Source organism: Portunus trituberculatus, chromosome 41 (assembly GCF_017591435.1).
Source record: "Portunus trituberculatus isolate SZX2019 chromosome 41, ASM1759143v1, whole genome shotgun sequence".
In the NCBI taxonomy this organism is placed as follows: Eukaryota; Metazoa; Arthropoda; class Malacostraca; order Decapoda; family Portunidae; genus Portunus; species Portunus trituberculatus.
The window spans coordinates 41,330,606-41,353,688 of NC_059295.1; the positions used below are offsets into that span (position 1 = coordinate 41,330,606).

Genomic DNA, 23,083 nt, shown 5'->3' on the forward strand with positions numbered 1-23,083 from the left:
CTAAGTTTATGAGGCAATGAACAATACTAAATTTGCTCTGCCCTAATCAAAAATTTTAGAGAGATCGGAAGGCAGGCATTCTGTGGCTTCTTTGCAAGATCTTTTTACCTCCTGAGGATTTGGTCGTCTATGAAGAAACGGGGAAAGTGCAGGATGGTATCATCAGCGTACGAATGAATAAGACAAGAAATTTGGTTTTGAAACTAATTGGTGAATAATAGGAAGAGAGTAGATGACATGACAGAATCCTCAGGGACACACCTCTGTTAATTAACAGAGGTGTTCCTGAGGATTATGTCATGTCATCTAGTCTCTTTCTCTTATTCACCAATTATTTTTTAAACTAAATATTTTGTCTTATTCACTCGTTTAGAAGAACAGTGGCTGTCTGTCGCTGCATCAATAGAACGATCAGAAAGGAAACTTGGGATGAACCTGCAGAGATAGATAGAAACCGTTGGAGGATAATTTCGAGATCAAAGCTTTGTGCCAGGCTCCATCAAAAGCTTCTGATATGTTTAAGGCAACAGCAGAAGTTTCACCAAAATCTCTAAAAGAGGATGAACAAGACTCAATAAGGAGAGCCAAATGATCACCAGTAGAGCGATCTTGACGGAAGCCATACTGACGATCAGACAGAAGATTGTGAAGTAAAAGAAGTTTAAGAATCTTTCTATTGATGATAGATTATAAGAAAAAGACAAGCAGGAGATTAAAACAATAGGGGGGTAATTTGAGGGATTAGAGCGCTCACCCTTTATAGGAACAGCCGCATGTAGGCAAACTTCCAGCAAGAAGGAAAAATAGAAATTGATAGATATAGTTTGAAGACTTTGACCCAGCAAGGTGCAAGCACGGAGGCACAGTTTTTGAGAACAACATGAGGGACTCCATCAGGTCCATAAGCCTTCCGAGAGTTTAGGCCAGCTAAAGCATGGAGAATATTATTGCCAAGAATTTTAACCGATGCCATGAAATAGTCAGAGGAAGGAGGAGAGGGAGGAACAAACCCAGAATCATCCAAGATAAAGTTTTCAGAAAAGGTTTGAGAGAAAAGTTCAGCTTTTAGTAATAGATGAGGTGGCAGTTGTGCCATCAGGGTGAAATGAAAGATTGAAAAATATTGGAGATTTTTTGGATCAGATGCCAGAAGTCTTCACGGGAGTTGGATCTCGATAGATTTTGATATTTTCTATTAATGAAGGAGGTTTTGGCAAGAACAGACTTGGTATGACTGCAGGCAGAAACAAATATAAATCGCATGAAATTCAGATGATGAATGGTTCAATTTAAGTACCTTTTGTGGGCAATCTTTCTATCATGTATAGCGCGAGAACATATTGTCCTAAACTAAGGTTTTGAAGATTTAGGTCAAGAGAAAAAGTGAGGAATGTACGCCTCCATGCCTGACACTATCACCATTGTTATTCGCTCAGCACACAGAGATTTGTTTCTGACACGGAAGCAGTAGTCATTCTAAGGAAAATCAGCATAATATCTCCTCAGGTCTCCCTAACTGGCAGAGGTGAAACACCAAAGGTACCTCTGCTTTTGGGGATCTTGAGGGAGTTTGAAGAAATAGGACAATATACAGATATGAGATTGTGATCGGAGGATTGTGTATGATGAAGTATCCTAAATCTCGGCTATCTTGGTTATGGCTCTCCAATGTGTCTATCTGGTTAGAAATTTGTGCATTTACTCAGAAAAAAAAAACGAGAATAGAAAAGTTATTGATCGTAAAATAATAACTATCACCATACTGTACATCTACAAAGGGTTGTACTATAGGCAAAAGTATTCCTAACCTCTTTCTTCCTAATCTTTTATGCCCAACATATGATGTTCGTCGTGGCCACTATCATGCTATGGTAGCATAATAAAACTCCCAGCCGTATAGAATAAAAATGGAATGAACAGTGAAGACTTAGAAAGGTTCTAATGCATGTAACTTTCAAACTACTTGAAACTCTCAGTGGATCTTTGAGTAGTAGGGCTGGGCCTTGTTGGTGTAGGTACATCTGCTACGTGCTGTCTTGGCAGGAAATGTTTTGTAGATTTTCGTTTGTAAATAAAATGTGAAGCTTTCATAATTACTTGATGTACATGTACAGTACATCGATTGCCAAACCTTGACTTTCGATGTTGCATCAGAGTTCTGGATCGATGAAATGCATGGATCAATGCCGTAGCATGTGTTGCTGTGTGATATAAGTTATTTTCCGTCTCCCACTCCTGCCCTGAAAAAAAAAAAAAAGGTGAGGCGGTGCAGAGGGCGGCAGGTAGATGGCGTCACCTCTGTGAGGATGAGGAGGGGAGAGGAAGGCGGGCTGTGCAGCGCGTCGAGCGGTCGAGCCGCCGTCGACTGCCAGTCTGAGCCTGACTGGCGGTGCAGGAGGAGTGGCGTTGAGTCCATTCACCTCATCTTCGTGTGCACGCGGGGGAACTTTCATCCCACAACATATCGCGCAGTGTTAAGCAAACAAGTACTGGATTAACATACTTTATAGTATTGAGTACAGCCGTGATGACTGGTGCGGGGATGTGTAGCACTTGACCAGTGCAAGGTGTTTGTAAACGTTTGTAGGTGGTGCTGACGGGCGGGTGGGCGGCAAGCAGTGCGGCGAGGAGAGCAGGGACTGTTGTTGTTCATGGTGGTGGTGGTGGTGGAATATTGTACAGAGAGAGAGAGAGAGAGAGAGAGAGAGAGAGAGAGAGAGAGAGAGAGAGAACACCTGCATTTAAGTTGACAGTTGACAGAGAGGCTGGGTTGGTGGTTGGTGGGAGAGGCAGGGAGGAGGAAGCATGCTGTAACCTGCTATCAGTGAGCTGACCACTTAATCAGTGCAGCAGGCTGGTAATTAAGAGACCCGTGCGATATCAGACGAGAATGAGAAACGCTGTATTTTGTTCACATTTGTATATTGAATAAATTATAATGATAAAGTATGAGGTCATTGTCTTCAAAATGAGATGTGGGGATGTGAAGGAAGGAAGGGCCATGCAGGCACCACTACCACTATCATCCAGTCGGTCAAGAGGTAAACACACTTTCTCCGAGGGTGTCAAAGCGGGCGAGAGAGAAACGCTACATCGTGGGAGGGATTCAGTCACACGTGTTTCATAAGTCTGAGAAAACATTCTGGAATACACGCTGATGAAACTAATATCGCGCAGGTAGTTTTGATGTTGTTGAAATTACGCGTTAGCAGCAAGATCTATGTTTGTATTACTGCTTCTTTCGACGACAAAAGGATAGAAGTGCAAAATTTTTAAAATACAACCAGGGACACACGTGTTGGCGAATAATCACTAGTAGTTGGTAGTCATTTGTCGTGAAGGAAAGTAGGTAAGAAAATAAGTGATTGTGTAACTAAGGGGCATACTAGCCCAAGTTCAGAGTGCCATTTGTTGGCAGGATGTTGTGGTGTTGTTACATTAAAGGAGCTGACATGTTATTGTTTCCTAGGAAGCTAATTATTATAAGTAACCAGTCACTGTTTATGACGGGATGTTGTAGTGTAACCTCTATCTAGGTGTATGTGAGCGCGTCCCTTTACCCGGCTACAGCCCACCACCTGCCCACTCCTAACTCGCCCCGCCCCTCTCTGCTCCCTCGCGTGACACAGCCCGCCCACCACACGATCTACTGTGCTATTAATGTCGATAATTCAATTTTAAGACTCCGGAAAGGTTTTCGTTACTGTTATTAGGTCATTCTTGGTGAGCTTTATGCTGTAACAATGAAAATATAAGAACAAGGATCTATAATTACGGCATATAACGCAAAAAAAGTAGGATGTCTGTAGTATGTACTTTGGCAGATAGATAAGAGATAGGGATCTGCATTGTTAATATTCGCTTGTGTGTGTGATGCCCCAACCTCCGTGAACTTGTGTAATTTAGGATCATATTCAGGTGGACATGACGAGCTTCTGCAGTGTGCGTGCTTGAGGGCCCTGGTACAGGCAGAGGAGGGGGCGACACACGAGAAGGAGACGGAGAGACGTGACGGGATGAAAAGCAGTGCAAGAAGTGCTCGGAAAGGGTTTCGGGAACGCGGAATCACAGTGCAGGATGATAGATCAGAGTGCATTGTGCATCAACATAGCCACTTACAACTTAAATTAGCTATTCACAAACCTACCTGCTTGTATCTAAATTCACTGATAGCAGACGCAGACTTGCATACCTCTCTTTAACGTTCATTGTTGTTGTTTAGGTTTGATTTTATTGTATCAATAGCTTTGTGCATGGCCATGAAGACCTCATTCCTTTAAGTCATATCACCTGTCACGCACCCGGCCTTTCGTACACGCTCTAAACACCAGTCCGTCATTTTCTAAATTATTTCTTCCACGCTGAAAATCAAAGAAACGAAAAATCCTCGTGGTTAACGATTTACCTGAAACAATAAGGGTGGATCTTGAGGTTCCATTGCACGTGCTTGCGGCGGAGTGTTATGTGAAGGGCGGCTGAAGGAGTCTGGCTGCCGTGAGTCAGTGAAAGAGTGGTCAGTGCAGCAAGATGGCTCATCCTTCGCTTCTCAAGAGCATTGGGGACACGGTGCAGGGACACGAGGGGCCTGTCCAGCTCAACGAGGTGTGTGGTCCTGACAAGGTGCTCGGCCTCTACTTCTCGGCCCACTGGTGTCCCCCGTGCAGGTAAGGTGACTGGAGGGCCTCTTCTTCCTTCCCATGCTCTTTTCCCTTTCCCTTCCTCTTCTTCCTCCACTTAACCGTGCGAGTGGATGGCAGCTCTGTTCTATTGTAAAACTTTTGCTTGATGATGATTGATGATGATGATGATGATGGTGGTGGTGGTGTTGTGATGATAATGGTGGTGGTAGTGGTGATGTGTGTGATCGCTTTCGGTGTGTAAGTTTCTGGGAGTTCCTTCAAACTGTGATATAATTTGGTCAAAACACGAAGCTGTGTCAGGCACGACCAAATATAAACAGAATGTTTTTCGTGTGTGTGTGTGTGTGTGTGTGTGTGTGTGTGTGTGTGTGTGTGTGTGTGTGTGTGTGATGGAATGTGTGATTGTTTTCAGTGTTGAGTGTATTGAGGCAGAGAACTTAACGCGATTCTCTTCACAGGTATATCCATTTTTGTACCTTTGTTTTGTGTGCCTTCCTATCCGTCCTTCCACCTATTGCATTGAATACCAATATAAAGGTGATGTTTTTACCCGTATCCAACAATCTATGTGTCTACCATTGTGAGTGTTGTGTCTGTCTATCTATCTATCTGCCTGTCGATCTGCCTATTTTGGCTGTGTTTGTCTATCTTTCTGTCCATCTATCCATCTATGTATCTATCTATTTATCTTTCCATCTCTCCATCTATCCATCTATATATCCAATTTTTTCCTATTTATCTATCCATCAGTCCGTATGTCCATTTATCTATCTATTTATCTACCTATTGAATTTTCCATCTAGCTGTTTTCCCATCATTCTGTCTATCTATTTATCTATTTATCCATAATCTATCTAGTTTTCTTTTTATCTATATTTTCCATTAGCACCATTTGACATTGTGAGGTCGCGAAGTAAATAGTTTTGTTGACAAGCCATCCTGTGTGTGTGTGTGTGTGTGTGTGTGTGTGTGTGTGTGTGTGTGTATGCATCAGACAGTCATGCAGCCTCAAGCACCTTTGTCTTGAATTTAAATGACCAACAACATGCATGGTACTCTGGTCTCCATAGTACTGTACCGCATTGTTGGGTGACTCCTCGTGTGAGTGGCTGGGTGGAGAGAGACACAGAGATGGAGAGGGTCTGGTGTGGGGCGTGGGAGGGGAATTGGGTGAGAGATACAATCATACAACACATGGGAAGAGTGCTACTAGGAGTGGGGTGTGTGATGGAGGAGTACAAAGAGGAGGAGAGAGGGAGAGGAGAGAGGGAGGGAGGGAGGGAGGGAGAGAGGTGGAGTGTGTGGTCATGGTGCATGGGGGTGTGGTGATGTGGATTGGCTGGGCGTGTGGCAGTAGTAACAGGGGAGAGTCCGTTTGAGTCTCCTTATATGAGCACAATCAACACACACACACACACACACACACACACACAGTGACGTACGTATACACCAGCACAGGTTTTAACGTCATTTGCATATTCCAGTCAGTCAGGCTAAGCTCGATACACATTCAGGGGGTTCAATTGTGTCGGTGCGGGGAAATGATTTGCTTAGGTAATGGGAGTCTTTCTTATCTGTTATCTCAGCCCCCACCTAATAAAGGGAAATAAGATGTGGCGTGGGAAGGGCAGGTGTGTGTGTGTGTGTGTGTGTGTGTGTGTGTGTGTGTGTGTGTGTGTGTGTGTGTGTGTGTGTGTGTGTGTGTGCTTGGTTCGCTTATTCTTAACTCTTATTCCCTTTGTTTAACTTTCTTATTTAGGAAATTCACGAAATAACCAACTTCAGCTGTAACAAGAGAGAGAGAGAGAGAGAGAGAGAGAGAGAGAGAGAGAGAGAGAGAGAGAGTAATCTTCATCACTTTCTCCTCATTTTCTTCCTTTTTACCTCGTCCGGGAAGGCTGAATGGGGCGTAAGACCCTTTAATAAGAGCGCCCATCAATCTGTGCTCCACGTAAGCCTGCTGGCAGAAGGGATCAGTGCGTGCCGGCTGATATGATGGCTTGGGTACAGAAGTGCATGTTGTAACGCGGCTTGTAGTGCACCGGTCGGAAAGCGAGCAAGCTGCACTTACTTTCCTTTAGTGCTTAGTGTTTCCTCTCAGTGTTAAGGATGACCTGCTGATAATCTTATAAAGTGTGATCAATAAGGAAAAAAAGTTTTTTCTCATTTTTTTTTTTTTTTTTTTTAGTATTTTAGTGCTTCCTCTTAATATTAAAGCTGACCTACTGATAGTCTTATAAAACATGATTCAGGAAGTGTTTATGCCTGTATATGGACTATTTTTCAAATCCCGCGGAGATGATAGCTACGTTGTTTCCTTTTATTTTTTTTTCCAATATGTGAGACAGAATCTTTCATCACCTAATTCTTTAATCATGAAAACACCTTTGAAGCCCCTCCCCTCCACACACGCACACAATGACCGTCACTACAGCCTGCCAGGAATAGTCTAGATGTGACACGGAGACCTTTGGGAATATGGATTGACCTGTGGTGTAACATTTTGCTTTGAATTTTGCAGTACATAAAATCACTTCTCTGGGCAGTTGCGTTTACCTTTGCTATATATACGTGAATACTGTAGACTACTGTACTCCCACTGATAAGACACACAGCAGCATAGTCACGTATTTTCTCTCGGTGGTGTGATAGATAAGGAGAGATAAGTGCTTTTTGCTATTCATTTTTACATGCCTTTTTTTTTAAGATAAGACAGAAGCGTTATCGTAAACGTGATATGTTTTTTATTAGATATTCGCATTAAATTATCTACCTGCCTTTGTGTCTCTGTGGCTGTCTCCCTGTTTGTTTGTCTCTCTCTCTCTCTTTTCTCTCTCTGCTAGTCTGTCCGTCTGTTTATATTTCATCTATCAGTCCTATCTGCATGTCTCTCTGTCTGCCTGTCTATCTATCTATCTACCCCATCTATCTATCAAAATACCTACCTGTCTATCTATCTGTCTGTCTAGGCCTATAATCTGTCTTATTAACCCTCTCTCTCTCTCTCTCTCTCTCTCTCTCTCTCTCTCTCTCTCTCTCTCTCTCTCTCGTTCCCCCCCTCTCTCCTCCCGTCCTTCCCTCCTTTTCCTTCCTCCCTCTCTCCCTCCCTTCTCTATCCACCACCACCATCACAACCAGTACTACCACCACCACCACCACCATCACAACCAGTACTACTACCACCACCACCACCACCGCCGTCACTCACACTCACACCTCCACACCTTCATATCCGCGCTGTGACGGCCACGTGACGCCCCTCCTGCCGTCACTGCGGGGGCTTGCAATTAGTTGTCGTCATGCGGAGGCTGGCGGCTAATGGGAAAGGGGCAGAGGGACAGAGGGAAGTGGAGTCAATGGGAAGGGGCAGAGAGGGAGAGGGAAAGGGTGACTTGGTGTAATGGGTTGAGTGTTGACGTGGCCGGTGTGTGTATGGACTGATATAGGGACAAATTTTTTTTATATATTCTTTTTATTTGATATTTTTAGAAGAGATTAACGAAAGGCGAATGAAATGAAATGAGATAAAAGAAAATATGTATACATGAATAGTTAGTGAGAGAGAGAGAGAGAGAGAGAGAGAGAGAGAGAGAGAGAGAGAGAGAGAGAGAGAGAGAGACTTATTACTTGCTCAATTTCTAGACTACAAATCCAAATTATTTGCGAGACTTCCCTTCTAAAAATACGTTACTAGAAAATTCTTGGTGATTACTAGAAAAAAAAAGTGAAGTAGCGAAGGGTTAAGCAGCGAAGAGTTAAGCAGTACACGAAAGGAAGGTGCAGGGAAGACAGGGAGTTCGATACGCCCGTCAAGTGGTAACTGATTGGACAGGTAAAACGAGTGAGTGACAGGTGTGTGGCTCAAACGGCAGCGGAACGCGGCTTGGGGGAGCACGAACAGATGGCGAGGGCGGAAGGAGGAGTCTGGGGAGTGATCATGTGGGCCATTGCCTGGTGGGGGGGCAAGTTGTCGAAGCCGGGACTAAAACAAGGGAGGACTGCGGGAAAGAAGAATGGTGAGTGTTCGAACCATATTTTGAAACACCTCTGCACACCACCTCCTGTGCTTTCAACAGGCTCTAGTGGAAACGACACTGATTTTTAAGGGCATTTCTATAGTTCTAATGATAGATTAACACGATTTCTATATTAATAACAGGATAAACACTCTTGAAAACTCGATAAACCATCTTTGTAGCCTTGGAAGTAACCATAATGAAAGAGCGAAGTGTTTCTGAATCCGGGGGTGATTATTTGTGGGGGGATGGAGAGGAGGAAGAAGGTTGATGCGCTTGGGGTGAGGATGCCTGATGCTTGGCTCTGCGGGAATGAATATATGGAAGGGTAATGGGTAGGGAAGCACTTGTGGACTGGTATTATAGCAGAGGCGTGCCGCGTTCAGGGATTGTGGAACCTCCCCCCGTAAAAGGAGATACGTAATGATGCACAAACCCATCTCTCTCTCTCTCTCTCTCTCTCTCTCTCTCTCTCTCTCTCTCTCTCTCTCTCTCTCTCTCTCTCTCTCTCTCTCTCTCTCTCTCTCTCTCTGATCTGAACGCGGTCAAGTGATCGATCCCAAGCTAGGTACTTGTCTCTCTCCCAGCCACTATACTGATGCATCGCGACCCGTTTGTCCCGCAGGTGTTGTGCCCCTTGCCAGGCTACGCTCTGCTGCTGCTGCTGCTGCTGCTGCTGCTGGTAGTACTACTGCTTTCTTTCTTTCTTTCTTTTTCTCTTTCTTTTTCTTCTTTTTTCATTTTTCTTTTTTTCTTTCTTTTTCTTCTTTACTTGTCCTTTCTTTTTCTCTTTACTACCACCACCACCACTACTGTCACCACCACCACCACCACCACTGCTGCTGCTACTACTACTACTACTACTACTACTACTACTACTACTACTACTACTACTACTACTACTACTACTACTACTACTACTACTACTACTACTACTACTACTATTACTGCTACTACTACTACTACTGGTACTACCACCGCTACCACTAATACCACTATTACTATTACTGTCACTATATTTTACCTCTTCAGCTCTCTTTCGCACGGACTTGTAATTGTAATCTTACGAGTCAAGCCTGCTGCGTACACGGTGTCAATAGGAAAAGAAACCACAGGTGGCCTTGGCGTTTAGTGTTTCCATCAGGCGTTGTTATGCAGACACACACACACACACACACACACACACACACACACACACACTACCATAATAGGCCATTACAGAAGGCCAACCTAAAACCTGTATCAGTATTTACTTAAAACCAGTATCACTATTTACTTTTTACCTCCCTCCCGCCAGAGAATGGAGCGCTCGTCTTGATGGATCGACGGCTGGTTGCGTGGGGCCGAACGGGGCAGGGTGGGGCGGGGTGGTGCGGGAACCAGTTCTTTGGGGCAACGGAGCAGTACAGATAAGGGATAGGGGGGAATGAGGGGATGCAGTAACACCCACTCACTTACCAGAACCTCTCGACGCGCCCATACACAGTGCATCTCTATTGCCTTTCTCCTGACGTGTTTGGCCAGGGCGGGTTGGCGTTGTGCCGGTGGAGACTGAAGCCATTATGGGATAGACTGGCCGTGTATCTGGGAGGATTTAGGGGTGTTCTCAAAATTAGTGTGCCGGCACCATATCTCCGCTTAACATGCGCTATTGGAAGTCATTAGGCCTTTCAAGAGTGTTTCCATGATCCTTATGATACTCTGGTCTGTCTGTGTGGGTGTGGGGGACAGGGATGAACTCACGACCACCTGTATAATCATCTCTGAAAGCAGTACCAATGAGAGTCCATGCAGAGGTTTCAAAAATACACGCCTGAACTTTTATTTGCCTCATACCACCGTAATCATTAAAAGCTCTTGAAATATTTTTTTCTTCTTAACGTCACAGTTGATTTTTTTTTTCAATTTCCTCTTTCTTGTGCTTGCTCGTAATGGTTTCATAGAATGGAGAAGTGGTAAGAATTATTGCACACTGCAGTGAATAGGCCAACAATGCCACCTCGTAGAAAAGGCAGTCAAACAGAACAGTTAGCATGCACCATATTTCAAAACACTTGTGCGTTACATCTCCACTACATTCAAAAGGCTCTTTACAGTTACAATGTTCTCTAAGTGTATTTTCATATAATTCTTGTGAAAGGTTAATAAAGTTTCTACATTATCAACAGAAAAAAAAGTACTCTAGATAATCATCTCTGTGGCCTTAGAAAAATAGTCGTGGTGAAAGAGCGAAAGCGTTTCATATTATCGGCATTAAACTGTCACCCTTTCTCAGCCACAGCGGTACTTGAGTCGCTTTCCTCGTATAGTCTTTCCATTGCTGGCGGGGTGCGAATGGCAGTGTTTTGAAGGCGAGAGATGGTATGGTTGATGGGATATAAGTGCTCTTAACCCTCCCTGCAGACCGATCAACCCTGTAACCTCACCTCACGGCTCTGTACCTCAAGACAGGCGAGTGTGGGGACCGTGGGCGTGTGTTGTAATATTTCTTCGTGTGGTTGGAATTGAAAAGTGTGTGTGACTATTCCTTGGGGTCTTTGTCCTTCTTGTCTTGATGTGTTTCTGCTCCTGTCTGGGTTTCGTTTTTCGTTGTTGTTGTTGTCTCTGTTTACTTCTATTCTTTTTCGTACTCGTATATCTATATTTTTCTTTTTATTTCCTTATTTTCTTCTCTCATTCCTTCCTTCCTTCCTTCCTTCCTTTTTTCTTTCATTCTTTCTTTTTCTTTCTTTCTTTCTTCTTCTTCTTCTTCTTCTTCTTCTTCTTCATTAACATTCCTCTCCTCCCTCCTAATCCCCATCCTCCCCTCTCACACCCCTGTCCTCCAATCCTCCTCCCTCCCTCCCTCCTCCTGCTGCTGCTCTCGTTATTGTAATCCTCCATTATATTCTGTATAATAAACTCATGCAATAAGAGCAAGAACAAGCATCCTCCACCGCTCCCCACAACACTCATACGTTGAGGTTGCATACTGCTCACACACACACACACACGGACACATATGGACACGCTCACGAACACACTCACGGACACACGGACACGGGGAGGAAGAAGAGAGCGATTTGAGATACACGTCAGAGGCAGTCATAGCCATTAACAGTCGCCATGAAATAAGGATACCAGATGTCTTTTTATTTTTAGTTAGAAATATAGGTAGGCAAACTGCTTCATCAAGTTCGGTGACGACTATATATATTCTCTCTCTCTCTCTCTCTCTCTCTCTCTCTCTCTCTCTCTCTCTCTCTCTCTCTCTCCTAAACCTGTGACTAAACGTACAGGAATCTATTTAATAATGGTGCAGATATACCTACCTACCAGTGCATCTCTCTCTCTCTCTCTCTCTCTCTCTCTCTCTCTCTCTCTCTCTCTCTCTCTCTCTCTCTCATAGGCCATTCACGTTTGTAGGTTAATGGAATGCTTGGCGATAGACGCAGGACAGGGATGGATAGAGGTGATGGTATGGCTCGTGTATATCCATTTGATACGATGCATTGCAGGCGAGGTGTCTGGTGTGTCTGTGTGTCTGTGTATCTGTCTGACGCTCGTATTCTGAAACGATTCTCTCTTTCATGACTAATATTCCAAGGCCATGTGCAGAAATTATTAGCAGGGTTTGTTTATGTTTATCCAGTTGATAATGTATAGATTTTGTTAACGTGTCACCAGAACCGTAAATGCACCGATAAAAACCCGTATGAATTCAAGTGGAGTTTTTTTTTTGGTATGTACGTAGTTTGGGTGCATCGCGGAATATGATAATTTTTAAAGGCCACAGAGATGATTAGCAGGTTATCAAGAGTATTTCTTCTGTCGATTATGTAGAAATCTTGTTAATCTGACACGATAACTGTAAAGGCACCGATGAAAACCCGCGCAACTTCAACCAGAGCCTTTTAAAAGTAGTCAGTGTGGGGGAGAGGGAGTTATCCAGATGGAGAGATGGAATTGCAGTAAAGATGTAAAGGATGGAAATCACAGAGAAAGACACAGAGAACAGAGAGAACTGGAATTAACTTGTACATGGCGCCATCCCCTATACTCTTTAGAGAAACATTGGAAGGAGCAGAAGAGGTGGGGAAGTATGGCGTACAAACTTTTCAGAATAAGGTTCGGAGTGGGTGTCCATGCATGTGTGACAAATTTATTCCTTGGGGGTCATTAGTAGTGTGTGTGTCGTGGTAGTCGTGTTCGCCTCTGCCAGTACTATTTCTACTCCTCCCCGTCTTTTTTAGGGCGAAGGCTGTGCCGGGAGTGTTAGATCCATTTGTACCCGCATTGTCAGGACCTGAATGGGGGGTGACCTTGACGGAGCCGAGGAGTGGTTGTGGTGGTGGTGGTGGTGGTGGTGCTGGATCAAGTGAGTGGCTGGTGTGTGTGTGTGTGTGTGTGTGTGTGTGTGTGTGTGTGTGGACGTGTAAGGGTTGGTGGTAAGGACAAGAGATGAATGGTAATATGATGCCTGTTTGGTCTTCACCAGAATGGCTTCAGAAATCCTTACCAGCATAATGTGTAACCTCTCTCTCTCTCTCAGCGGCAGGTAAACACACGCGGGCCTCCTCCGTGCGTCCCACACTCGTGTATATTTTCCAAGACTGACAATTAACGTGAAGTGTTTGTTTGGGAGGTGGTGGTGATGGTGGTTGCGGCGCCTTGAAGTGGCATGGTGGCGGCTGACGTCTTCCAAGGGGTATATCAAGGACTTACGGTCTCTCTCTCTCTCTCTCTCTCTCTCTCTCTCTCTCTCTCTCTCTCTCTGTTTGGGTTTGCTCGCCCCATTAAAGATACGAGCGTTGGGTTAGGTGGGCACTGTTAAGCGAACCCTTGGTGAGTGATGGGCACTTGTTGTAATGAGTCTTGGAGGGGCACAGCCATCCCCTTGACTGCTACGGGCTGGCCTTCATCCTCCCAATGCCGCTTCCCGTTACTTGGTCATGATAGGGTGGGTAAGATACAGTTGTGCGGGTGGAGTGAGCAGCGAGGAGGAGGGAAAGTTAGTTATCGTGCTTGACTTAATGGGATTCTGTAATGGCCTGTAGAGTGTAATGGAATCGATGCTGTGTATTAATGGAAGTGTTCTAAGTTAGGCTAGGTTAAGGTAAGTTAGGTTTATAAAATGTTATGGCGGAAATTTTAGCGTGTGATTTCGAAAGACACTGCCAATAGAAACAGAATAAATTAAAATCACAAAGTAAAATATATAGATAAAAATAGATAAGATAGAAATAAAAAGGTTACTAAAAATTCAAAACATTCACATGGCTGTAGTTGATCTTATTTATTTGTTTATCTATTCATTTATGTATTCATTGATTTATTTCTTTACTTACTGTATTGTTAGTTATAATGGTCTATAGGGCTGCTCAAATAACGAGTGTCTTATTGTCATCAGGAGTCAAAGGGTTAATGGTTGGCTATCGTCCAGTCTTCCTTCTAGTTGTAGTGCACCCATGACGCAGCTTTTGAGGGAGAGTCTAGCGCAGGAGAGTTGGTGCAGGAGTAAAGGTGAAGTAATTAATGTTGATTAGTCATGGTGAGCCCAATGAAATGTATGTTTTTTTTCTAGATAGGTTTACGAGACGCTTCATGATTTTCTTCTTAACGAGAGTTACGTAATGAATAGAAAGGAAAAAAGAAATTCGTGGCTACATGTCAACTCGTAACGCCAAATGAGTGAAGAGTATGAAAATCCTTATATGTTTTCAAACACTTTTCGATTTCTTTTGTTTTCCTTTTTAGCCAGAGATACTCGTAAAGTCTTATTTTTATTCATTTTTTTGTAATTTTTCTTGTGGAGCTAAGTCGGGTAATCCTCCTCACTCTCTTATGTGTTTTGTGTTTTTCATTCAGTCTTAAGTTCTCTGATCTCCCGACGGTCTTCTCACGAAACCTGACAGTTGATGGCTTCTCAGCTGGTCAGACGAGTTAAGTTTGAAGGAAAACACTGAACATAATGGAAACGACTTCGCTATGTTACTGGAGTCGTGGCTGTGACTGTGATTGTTTTGTAACTTGTAACATGAAGAACAGAAAAGTCAAATCCAGTGTAGTAAAGGGCGATGCAATTTTATTAACGCTCTCTCAGATCTATGTCATTGTTATATCACATTCTAGATACAGTTTGATGGTTTCATTGAGTTTTGCATGGCATTTTTTTTGTTTTGTTCTTTTCTTACAATCAACTGGTTGAAATTCGTCTCTAGACAGTCATCCATCCCATACAGGTATCTACTTTATTCTCGCAGACAATGAGTTTTTTTTTTCACAAAGTTTGTGATTGTATGTCTGAATGAGCGATGATTTTACGTTATGCAACAAATGGTGTGAATAGTGAACCGAATGACCTGGCTAAGTGTAGGTCAGGTCTGGGCAGGTCTAGTGTTTGCAAGGCCAACTCGGTGAACTTAGCCACTTGTCGGCCTCAGGTATGCAGGTTGTGCTGGAGCACCAAGGCAGCCACCCACCAACCCACCCTGTCCAGGAAGGCACCCACCCAATCACCCACCCAGCCAGCCAGCCAGCCAGGCTGGCACCCACTCACTCACCCACCCACCCATCCAGCCAGGCAGGAACCCACTCACCCACCCACCCCCAACCCACCCACCCAGGCAGCCAGCCAGTCAGGCAGGCAGCCACCCACTCACCTTAATCGCCGCCTCCAGCAAGGCGTCATGAATGCACGCCACAATCGATTCGTTGAGTCTGGCGTGTTTCTTTGCCTAGATGAATTTCAGACTTGCGCCTCAAAGATTTCATAACTTATCGAGATCTCATATATATATATATATATATATATATATATATATATATATATATATATATATATATATATATATATATATATATATATATATATATATATATATATATATATATATATATATATATATATATATATATATATATATATATATATATATATATATATATATATATATATATATATATATATATATATATATATATATATATATATATATATATATATATATATATATATATCTCTCTATATCTCTCTCTCTCTCTCTCTCTCTCTCTCTCTCTCTCTCTCTCTCTCTCTCTCTCTCTCTCTCTCTCTCTCTCTCTCTCTCTCTCTCTCTCTCTCTCTCTCTCTCTCTCTCTCTTCGTTTTCTTTTCGTTTTTCTTCCTTAATTTTCTGTGCTCCTTTTTGTTTCTGTCGTGTCCATCCACAGGAAAATTTGGTGTTTCCTCTCGTGCCACGCACATCCTGCCCCTCATGTTATTTTGCCAGCCTTCATGCATTCTTCTCCCTCTCCCCCTCCAGAATCCCTCCCGTCCTTTGCATAACGCCCCCGCTTATCCCCCTCTCACCCCATGCCGTGGGGATCCCCGCAGCAGGTCAGCAGTAAGCATTCGGGAATCGTATCTGGCCCAGTGATTCCACTCCGAGCCTCGCTGTTCCATTTGCATGTTGAGGAGTGGCCCCCTGGGGGACTGACGCGTGCGGGGCGTGCTGGGACACAACCAGTGCGGTGCAGGGGAGGGAGACTGACAGGGAAAAGGTTTAGTCATGCATACGGATACAGGTGAACATGTCACACACACACACACACACACACACACACACACACACACACACACACACACACACACACACACACCGCGTAGTGTAGTGGTTAGCAAGCTCGACTCACAATCGAGAGGGCCGGGTTCGAATTCCGGTAAGCGGCGAGGCAAATGGGCAAGTCTCTTAATGTGTGGCCCTTGTTCACCTAGCAGTAAATAGGTACGGGATGTAACTCGAGGGGTTGTGGCCTCGCTTTCCCGGTGTGTGGAGTGTGTTATGTGGTCTCAGTCCTACCCGAAGATCGGTCTATGAGCTCTGAGCTCGCTCCGTAATGGGGAAGATTGGCTGGGTGACCAGCCAATCTTCCCGAGGTGAATCACACACACGTCAAACACGTCAGTCAGGAACCCGTTGTGTTCTACCTGTCGCTACAGAAGTACACATACATCCTCATTATTTTTGTAGACATGAGAGCTTGCGTCCCTGTGGTGACGGTGATGCATACAGTTGTATGCAGCGGTGACGGACAGCAGTTAGCCTGCATGCGTGTCTAGCGTTCATTACAGGCGTTATCACACATGCGCTGCCCGAAACGCTTCGCCTCTCGTCTTCTCTCTTGTTCAGATTGTTTCGTAACTCTTGTGCAACTTTTTTTTACTTAACTTTTTCGGAAGCGGCAGTTGAAGTTTTTTTTTTTTTCTAACTTTGTAGTCTTGGTCATCCTCCTTTGCATGTGAGAAAGAAAAAATTCTTTTTGGTGCTTGGTTTCCTTTCTCTTTAGTGGAACGAATTACAATACGAGTGGTTTTACTATTTTGCCTTTATTTATTTTTTTCTATTTTCATCTTGTCATCTGTCTGCGCTAGATCTACCGTACCGTTTTCTTACTTAGTGTCGGGGTCGAAGTTGGTCAGAAGAGGAGAGACCAAATGGACCACACATATTTGTTACTTCTCTCATCGCAATGCATAAAAACATGGCGCGAGGGAAGCTACAGAAAGCCAGTGGACTGAGGAGTGTAGTATGTATACCTGCGTATATGCACGTGACACCCCCTGTCAGGTGCTTTTAAAATGTAACTATCATAACGAGCCATATATGTTTCTAATCTTCTTTTACATATATAGATTCAGTACTAACAGTCTGATTACTGAGTGTGTTCAGTGATGTACATACCTGTTCATCACAGTGTAAAAGCAGCTTTATTCTTTCACGATTGAAAAAAAGTGTAAACAACATAGCGGTTTGGGATGGTAGTAAAGAAATGTATATTGTTCATTGGGATCAGTATTGCAGTGGAATTTCAACATTAACATCATGAAAAAAAAAACAACGAAAGATATTGTTTGATGTAAAAAGGAGTGGTGACAACATTGGATGGCAGGAAGAAAAATGTGTGTGTAAGGATTAGCAACACAGTGAGGCTTTGTTTCGTCTCTTTGTGTTGGTCCAAGAAGTGCAACTAAAAAAAAATGAAATCTAGTTTGTTCGCTTGCATGTCGTCACTTGTTCGTAGATGTTGAAATGTAAATGTGAAAACAAAAGGCAACAATTTGAAATCTGGTGTTCGTTTGCACATCTGTCATTGTGTAAATGTAGGTCATATCTGGATGCGAAACTGTGAAATTAAGGACACAATTGAATCTTGTATCTTATTTTGTGTATCTATCGTTGTTTAAATGTTAAAGTAAAGCACATACATGTATATAAAAAAAGATGAAATAATTGCTGATACGCTTATATAATGCATTACTCTCATATATACCAAAATTATTGTATTGTATCTGTCAGTCTGTGCCTCTCACATTGAGGGAAAAACTGCATTGTTGTATCAAGTTTGTGTTTCCCAAAAGAAAAAAAAATATTATCTCATTATATCAAACCTCTATCCTTCATAAAACAGACAGAAAAGATCACATAGTATCTTATGCACCTCACACAATACAGATAAAAAAAAAGCAAACAAGCAGAAATCCTATAAATCAATCCAACTTGTATCTCTCTCTCTCTCTCTCTCTCTCTCTCTCTCTCTCTCTCTCTCTCTCTCTCTCTCTCTCTCTCTCTCTCTCTCTCTCTCTCTCTCTCTCTCTCTCTCTCTCTCTCTCTCTCTCTCTCTCTCTCTCTCTCTCTCTCTCTCTCACACACACACACACACACACACCACATCTCACAAAAAAATATAAAAACAGTCAGAAAACAAATATAAGAAAAGAATAATTTCAATCCAACTCTTATAGATCTCACTCACCCACACTCCCTTCCCCTCTCTCTCTTTCTCTGGCAGGGTGTTCACGCCTCAGCTGGTGGCGTTGTACAAACACCTGAAGGAGAACACCAAGCACCAGCTGGAGGTGATCTTGGTGAGCAGTGACACGGACGAGACTGCCTTCACGGACTACTTCAGGGACATGCCGTGGCTCGCTCTGCCCTTCGCCGAGACCAAAAGAAAGGTAAGTCACGTAATGCTCTTCCTTACACCTGGAGGAAAAAGATAAAACTGTTTTTCTATTCCCTTTTTTTTTCTTATTTCTTTCCATCAAGGTGTTCTGTGGGTGATGTAATGCTCTTCAGGTGACGTAATGCTCTCCCTCACACCTTCAGGGGGAGGAAAGAAGGAGATTAGTTGTTATATTATTTCTTTTAGCTGTTCCTCTGTTCCTTTTTACGTATCTGTTGATCGAGGTGTACTGTGGGTGATGTAATACTCTACCTCTTCTGTTCAGGTGACGTAATGCTCTACCTCACACCTGCAGAAGGAGAGATAAGCGGGAGAGTAGCTTGTTGTATTATTGGTTTTTACTTGTTCTTCCGTTCCTTTATCGTATTTCTTTTTATGAAGGTGTTTTGTGGGTGATGTAATGGTCTTCAGGTGACGTAACGCTCTTTCCCACACATGCAGGATAAGTTTAAAGGGAGACTGGCTTGTTTTATTATTGGTTTTATTTGTTCTTCTGTTCCTTTTCGTGTATATTTATCAAGGTGTTCTGTGGGTTATCTAGTGTTCTCTCTCACTCTCTCTCTCTCTCTCACACACTTGCATGGGGAGATGAAGAAAGGGATAAAAGGAAGAAATTGGTTTATTTTTCTTTATTTTTAGTTATTCTGTCGTCCCTTGCTTTGTATTGCTTATTCCTGTTTCTTTTCATCAAGGTGCTTTGTATTATTTCATTTTCTCTGTTCTTGTGTCGCATTATTCTCTTCTTTGCTTTACGTTTCTCATTTTGTTTTTGTTTTCATTTATTTATTTATTTGTTTACTGACTTCAATCCATTCCTGCTTCTCATGTATGCTTTTATTATTATTATTATTATTATTATTATTATTATTATTATTATTATTCATTTATTTATTTATCTATTATCTATTTATTTATCTATTTATTTTTTGTTATCATTTAAGTATTCCTCTTTCATTTATATACATTCTTTAAGGCTTTCTTTATAATTTCATATGAGTACGTGTCTTTTTTTTATATTTTTCTCCTCTAACTGTCCCACCCCTTTCCCCTCGCAGCCTCTCTCTCTCTCTCTCTCTCTCTCTCTCTCTCTCTCTGGTAATTTAATCGTACCCTTCTGTTTTCTCTATCCTCCCTTAAGTTACTCGTTCTCTACCTTAATTCAGCCTCCTTCTAAACCCAACGCTCTCTTCCTAAAGACTCAACCTTTATAAACCACTCTGTCCCTTAATTCTGCCTTAACACACACACACACACACACACACACACACACACACACACACACACACACACACACACACACACACACACACACACACACACACACACACACACACACACACACACACACACACACACAAAAGTTTCTCTCTCTCTCTCTCTCTCTCTCTCTCTCTCTCTCTCTCTCTCTCTCTCTCTCTCTCTCTCTCTCTCTCTCTCTCTCTCTCTCTCTCTCTCTCTCTCTCTCTCTCTCTCTCTCTCTCTCTCTCTCTCTCTCTCTCTCTCTCTCTCTCTCTCTCTCTCTCTCTCTCTCTCTCTCTCTCTCTCTCTCTCTCTCTCTCTCTCTCTCTGGTCTAAGCTTCCTCTTTCTGTGCTTAATTAAAGGGATAGTTTCTTTCTCCCAGGCTTTATCTTCCTCATTAACTTAGAGGCTTTTCTCCTGAAGACTCTGTACACCACACCCACCTTTGATCTCAGGCTTGTTCTGGTCTGAGTTCCTGCCTCTTGTGTTTTTTTTTTTATTATCATTATTAAAGGGCTATTATATTTTTCAAAGGCCATCTATCTCTCTTGTTCTTCCTCAGAGTTTGGTTTTGTATATATTTCTAGGCTGTATCTTTAGTTTAAGGGTATTTTGGTTATTGTTATTGTTCTGTTAGGGTATATTTGTTCTTTTTTGTTATTGTTAAAAGGGGTGTTATATTTCTCAAAGGCCATCTATCTCTCCTTGTTCTTCCTCAAAGTCTGATTTTGTGTATATTTTTTGGTTGTCTGTTTAGTTTGATAGTATTTTGGTTATTGTTATTGTTCTTTTAGGGTACATTTGTTCTTTCTTTGTTATCATGGAGGGGATGTTGTATTTTCAAAGGCCAACCCTCCCTCAGAGATCTATTCTTATGTCTATTTTTTTTGTTTTTCTCCTCTTTATTTAGTTTAAGGGATGTCTCTGTTATTGTTGTTGTTTTAGGGTTTTTGAAATAGGTATTATGTTTTCAATTAAGGGCCTGTGCTTCTTTTGTTTTTTGGGTTCTTTCTTTTGTTCGTCTAGTTTAAGGCATGTTTTTGTTCGTATTATTAGTAATTTTTAAGGGTAGGTCTATTTTTTTGAGCTCTTCAGTTTCTATATCCATTTTGCTTGCGATTTGGTGGTTTTATACAGCTTCAGAAACTTATGTTGGGGGAATTATTGTAGTGAAGACTGTCGCCATTAATCTTCTGACCTCCATATACCTTTCCTAATGTGAATAAAATGGTCTAATCGTACACACATCTCAAGGTAAAAATGTGACCCAGTATTGAAGAGGTTAAGGGATGTTTTTAGTGGTGTCTGTTGCTCGATTTTAGGAGTCTTGTTTTAAAAGGTCGTTTTGTTTTTGCATCAGTGACTTTATGGACATGTATATTTGTTTAAGGATTCGAATGCATATACTTCTAAGTTAGTGAGTTTGAGGGATATTGTTTTCGTTAATTCTAAAGTGCACGTCAATCTGTTGTTCTGTTTTAGTGGCGTTCTTATTGGTATTGTTTTAGTTTCCTCTTTAATAATATTCAAGGAGTGTACTGTATATATTTTTAAGCTTACATCTTTATTCTTACAAATCTTAGTAGCGTATTGTTTAAACATTTTCTTCGTTTTTATCTTCATTTTTCTTCTCTGTCTTTTACGTAAAACCTTCCCTATTCTTCGCTTAGGGGGAGGTCCGTCTTTTGAGAATGTGTCAGTCCGGTCTAAAGTGTTGCCGAAGAGTTGTGGTAGACGTGGGAACGAAAAAGAACGGGTTGAAAAGGAGGAGGAGGAGGAGGAGGAGGAGGAGGAGGAGGAGGAGGAGGAAGAAAGAATGTCATATTGGTCGATTTGTTTCAATGGGCGTAACTTTTCTCTTTTCTGTCCCTGTTTCTACCCTTTTTCTCCTTCAACACATAGAGAAGTAGTAGTAGTAGTAGTAGTAGTAGTAGTAGTAGTAGTAGTAGTAGTAGTAATAGTAATAGTAGCAGTAATAGCAGCCTTCCCTCTTGCATAAAAAATATAGTAGTAGTAGTAGTAGTAGGGTCACCATCACCACCACCACCATCACCTTCTCCCCACTCCTTTTATATTCTTTCTCAGTTTTTTATTTTCCTCCCCAGTTTTCTCGTCCCTCCCCTCTCAATTCCCCTCATACGCATCCATTTTTCTGTCTCCACTCTCTCCACTCTTCCTTTTTCACCTTCACCTGTTATTACCACTCCTCTATTCCTCTGTCCTCACTTCCAGAATATTCTCCTTTTCCTTTTATTCCCTTTCCATTATCCTAACTTCCCTTTCATGCCTTTTCATTTCCACTTCTCACAGCTTTCATCTTTCCCTTCTTATTTTCCCTCTCCCTTTCCTTTCCTCTCCTCGCCCCTCCTTTATCTCTTGTTTCCGTTTTCTATTACTTTCTCCCTGCTACTATTTTTTTTTCCTCCTTCATACCTAATTCCCTTTCTTCCTCCTCCCCCGCCCTTGTGTCCTTTCCCCATCTCCTCCCCCTCCTAGGTAAAGATGGTGGTGTTTCTCCCTCTCGTGTTTGCTCTTCGGGTACGTGAAGAGGGGAAAGGGAAGGGAAAGAGGGAAAGGAACAGAGGAGGGGAGCAGCTGGTGGGTCGTATAGGGGAAGGGAGTTTTACGCGCCCATTTAGGTAATCTGTGTAAACTTTGCTTGCATGGGTGTTTTGTGCCTTTTTTTTTTTTTTTTTTTTTTGTGTGTGTGTGTTATTGATGTAAAGGTGTGTTCAAAGTAAGGTAAGGTATGGTAAGGTAGCTATTCGTATACTACTCTCTCTCTCTCTCTCTCTCTCTCTCTCTCTCTCTCTCGTCCGAAAGTTGTCGAGTTGCGTGTTCGTTGTTCAGATCGATTGGTTTGGTTTCGGTTTGGTTTGGATTAGTGGACTTCATTTTTGACAGAGGAGAGGAAGATGAAACAGGGGAAGTGTGTGTGTGTGTGTGTGTGTGTGTGTGTGTGTGAATACAGACTCACTATAAACACCATTCCCTAAAACTCACTGACATTACGAAAGTAGATATGAGACTGCATGGAAAGTGTCCTGAAACCTCCTTCCTGAAGTCATAGAACCGTATATACAAACACTTCTACGTTGCCCCTTCCCTACATACATTAAAAAAAAAAAAGCTTTAGTTGAAGTGACACGGGATTTCAAGTACGTTTTCAGAGTTCTAGTGACAGATTAACAAAACACCATCATT

The 23,083-nt window shown here is 42.5% G+C and overlaps 1 protein-coding gene across 1 annotated transcript in view; it reads left to right on the forward strand.

The window, feature by feature from the left end:
* Window positions 1-2,336: 2,336 nt before the first annotated feature.
* The window catches only part of LOC123516449 (nucleoredoxin-like), a 223,502-nt gene continuing 202,755 nt past the window's right edge, over window positions 2,337-23,083 (forward strand). The window contains exons 1-3 of the mRNA XM_045275743.1: window positions 2,337-2,486; window positions 4,375-4,664; window positions 18,466-18,631. Coding sequence (XP_045131678.1) covers window positions 4,528-4,664; window positions 18,466-18,631 — 303 coding nt within the window. The 5' untranslated portion in view covers window positions 2,337-2,486; window positions 4,375-4,527. The remainder of the gene's footprint in view (window positions 2,487-4,374; window positions 4,665-18,465; window positions 18,632-23,083) is intronic.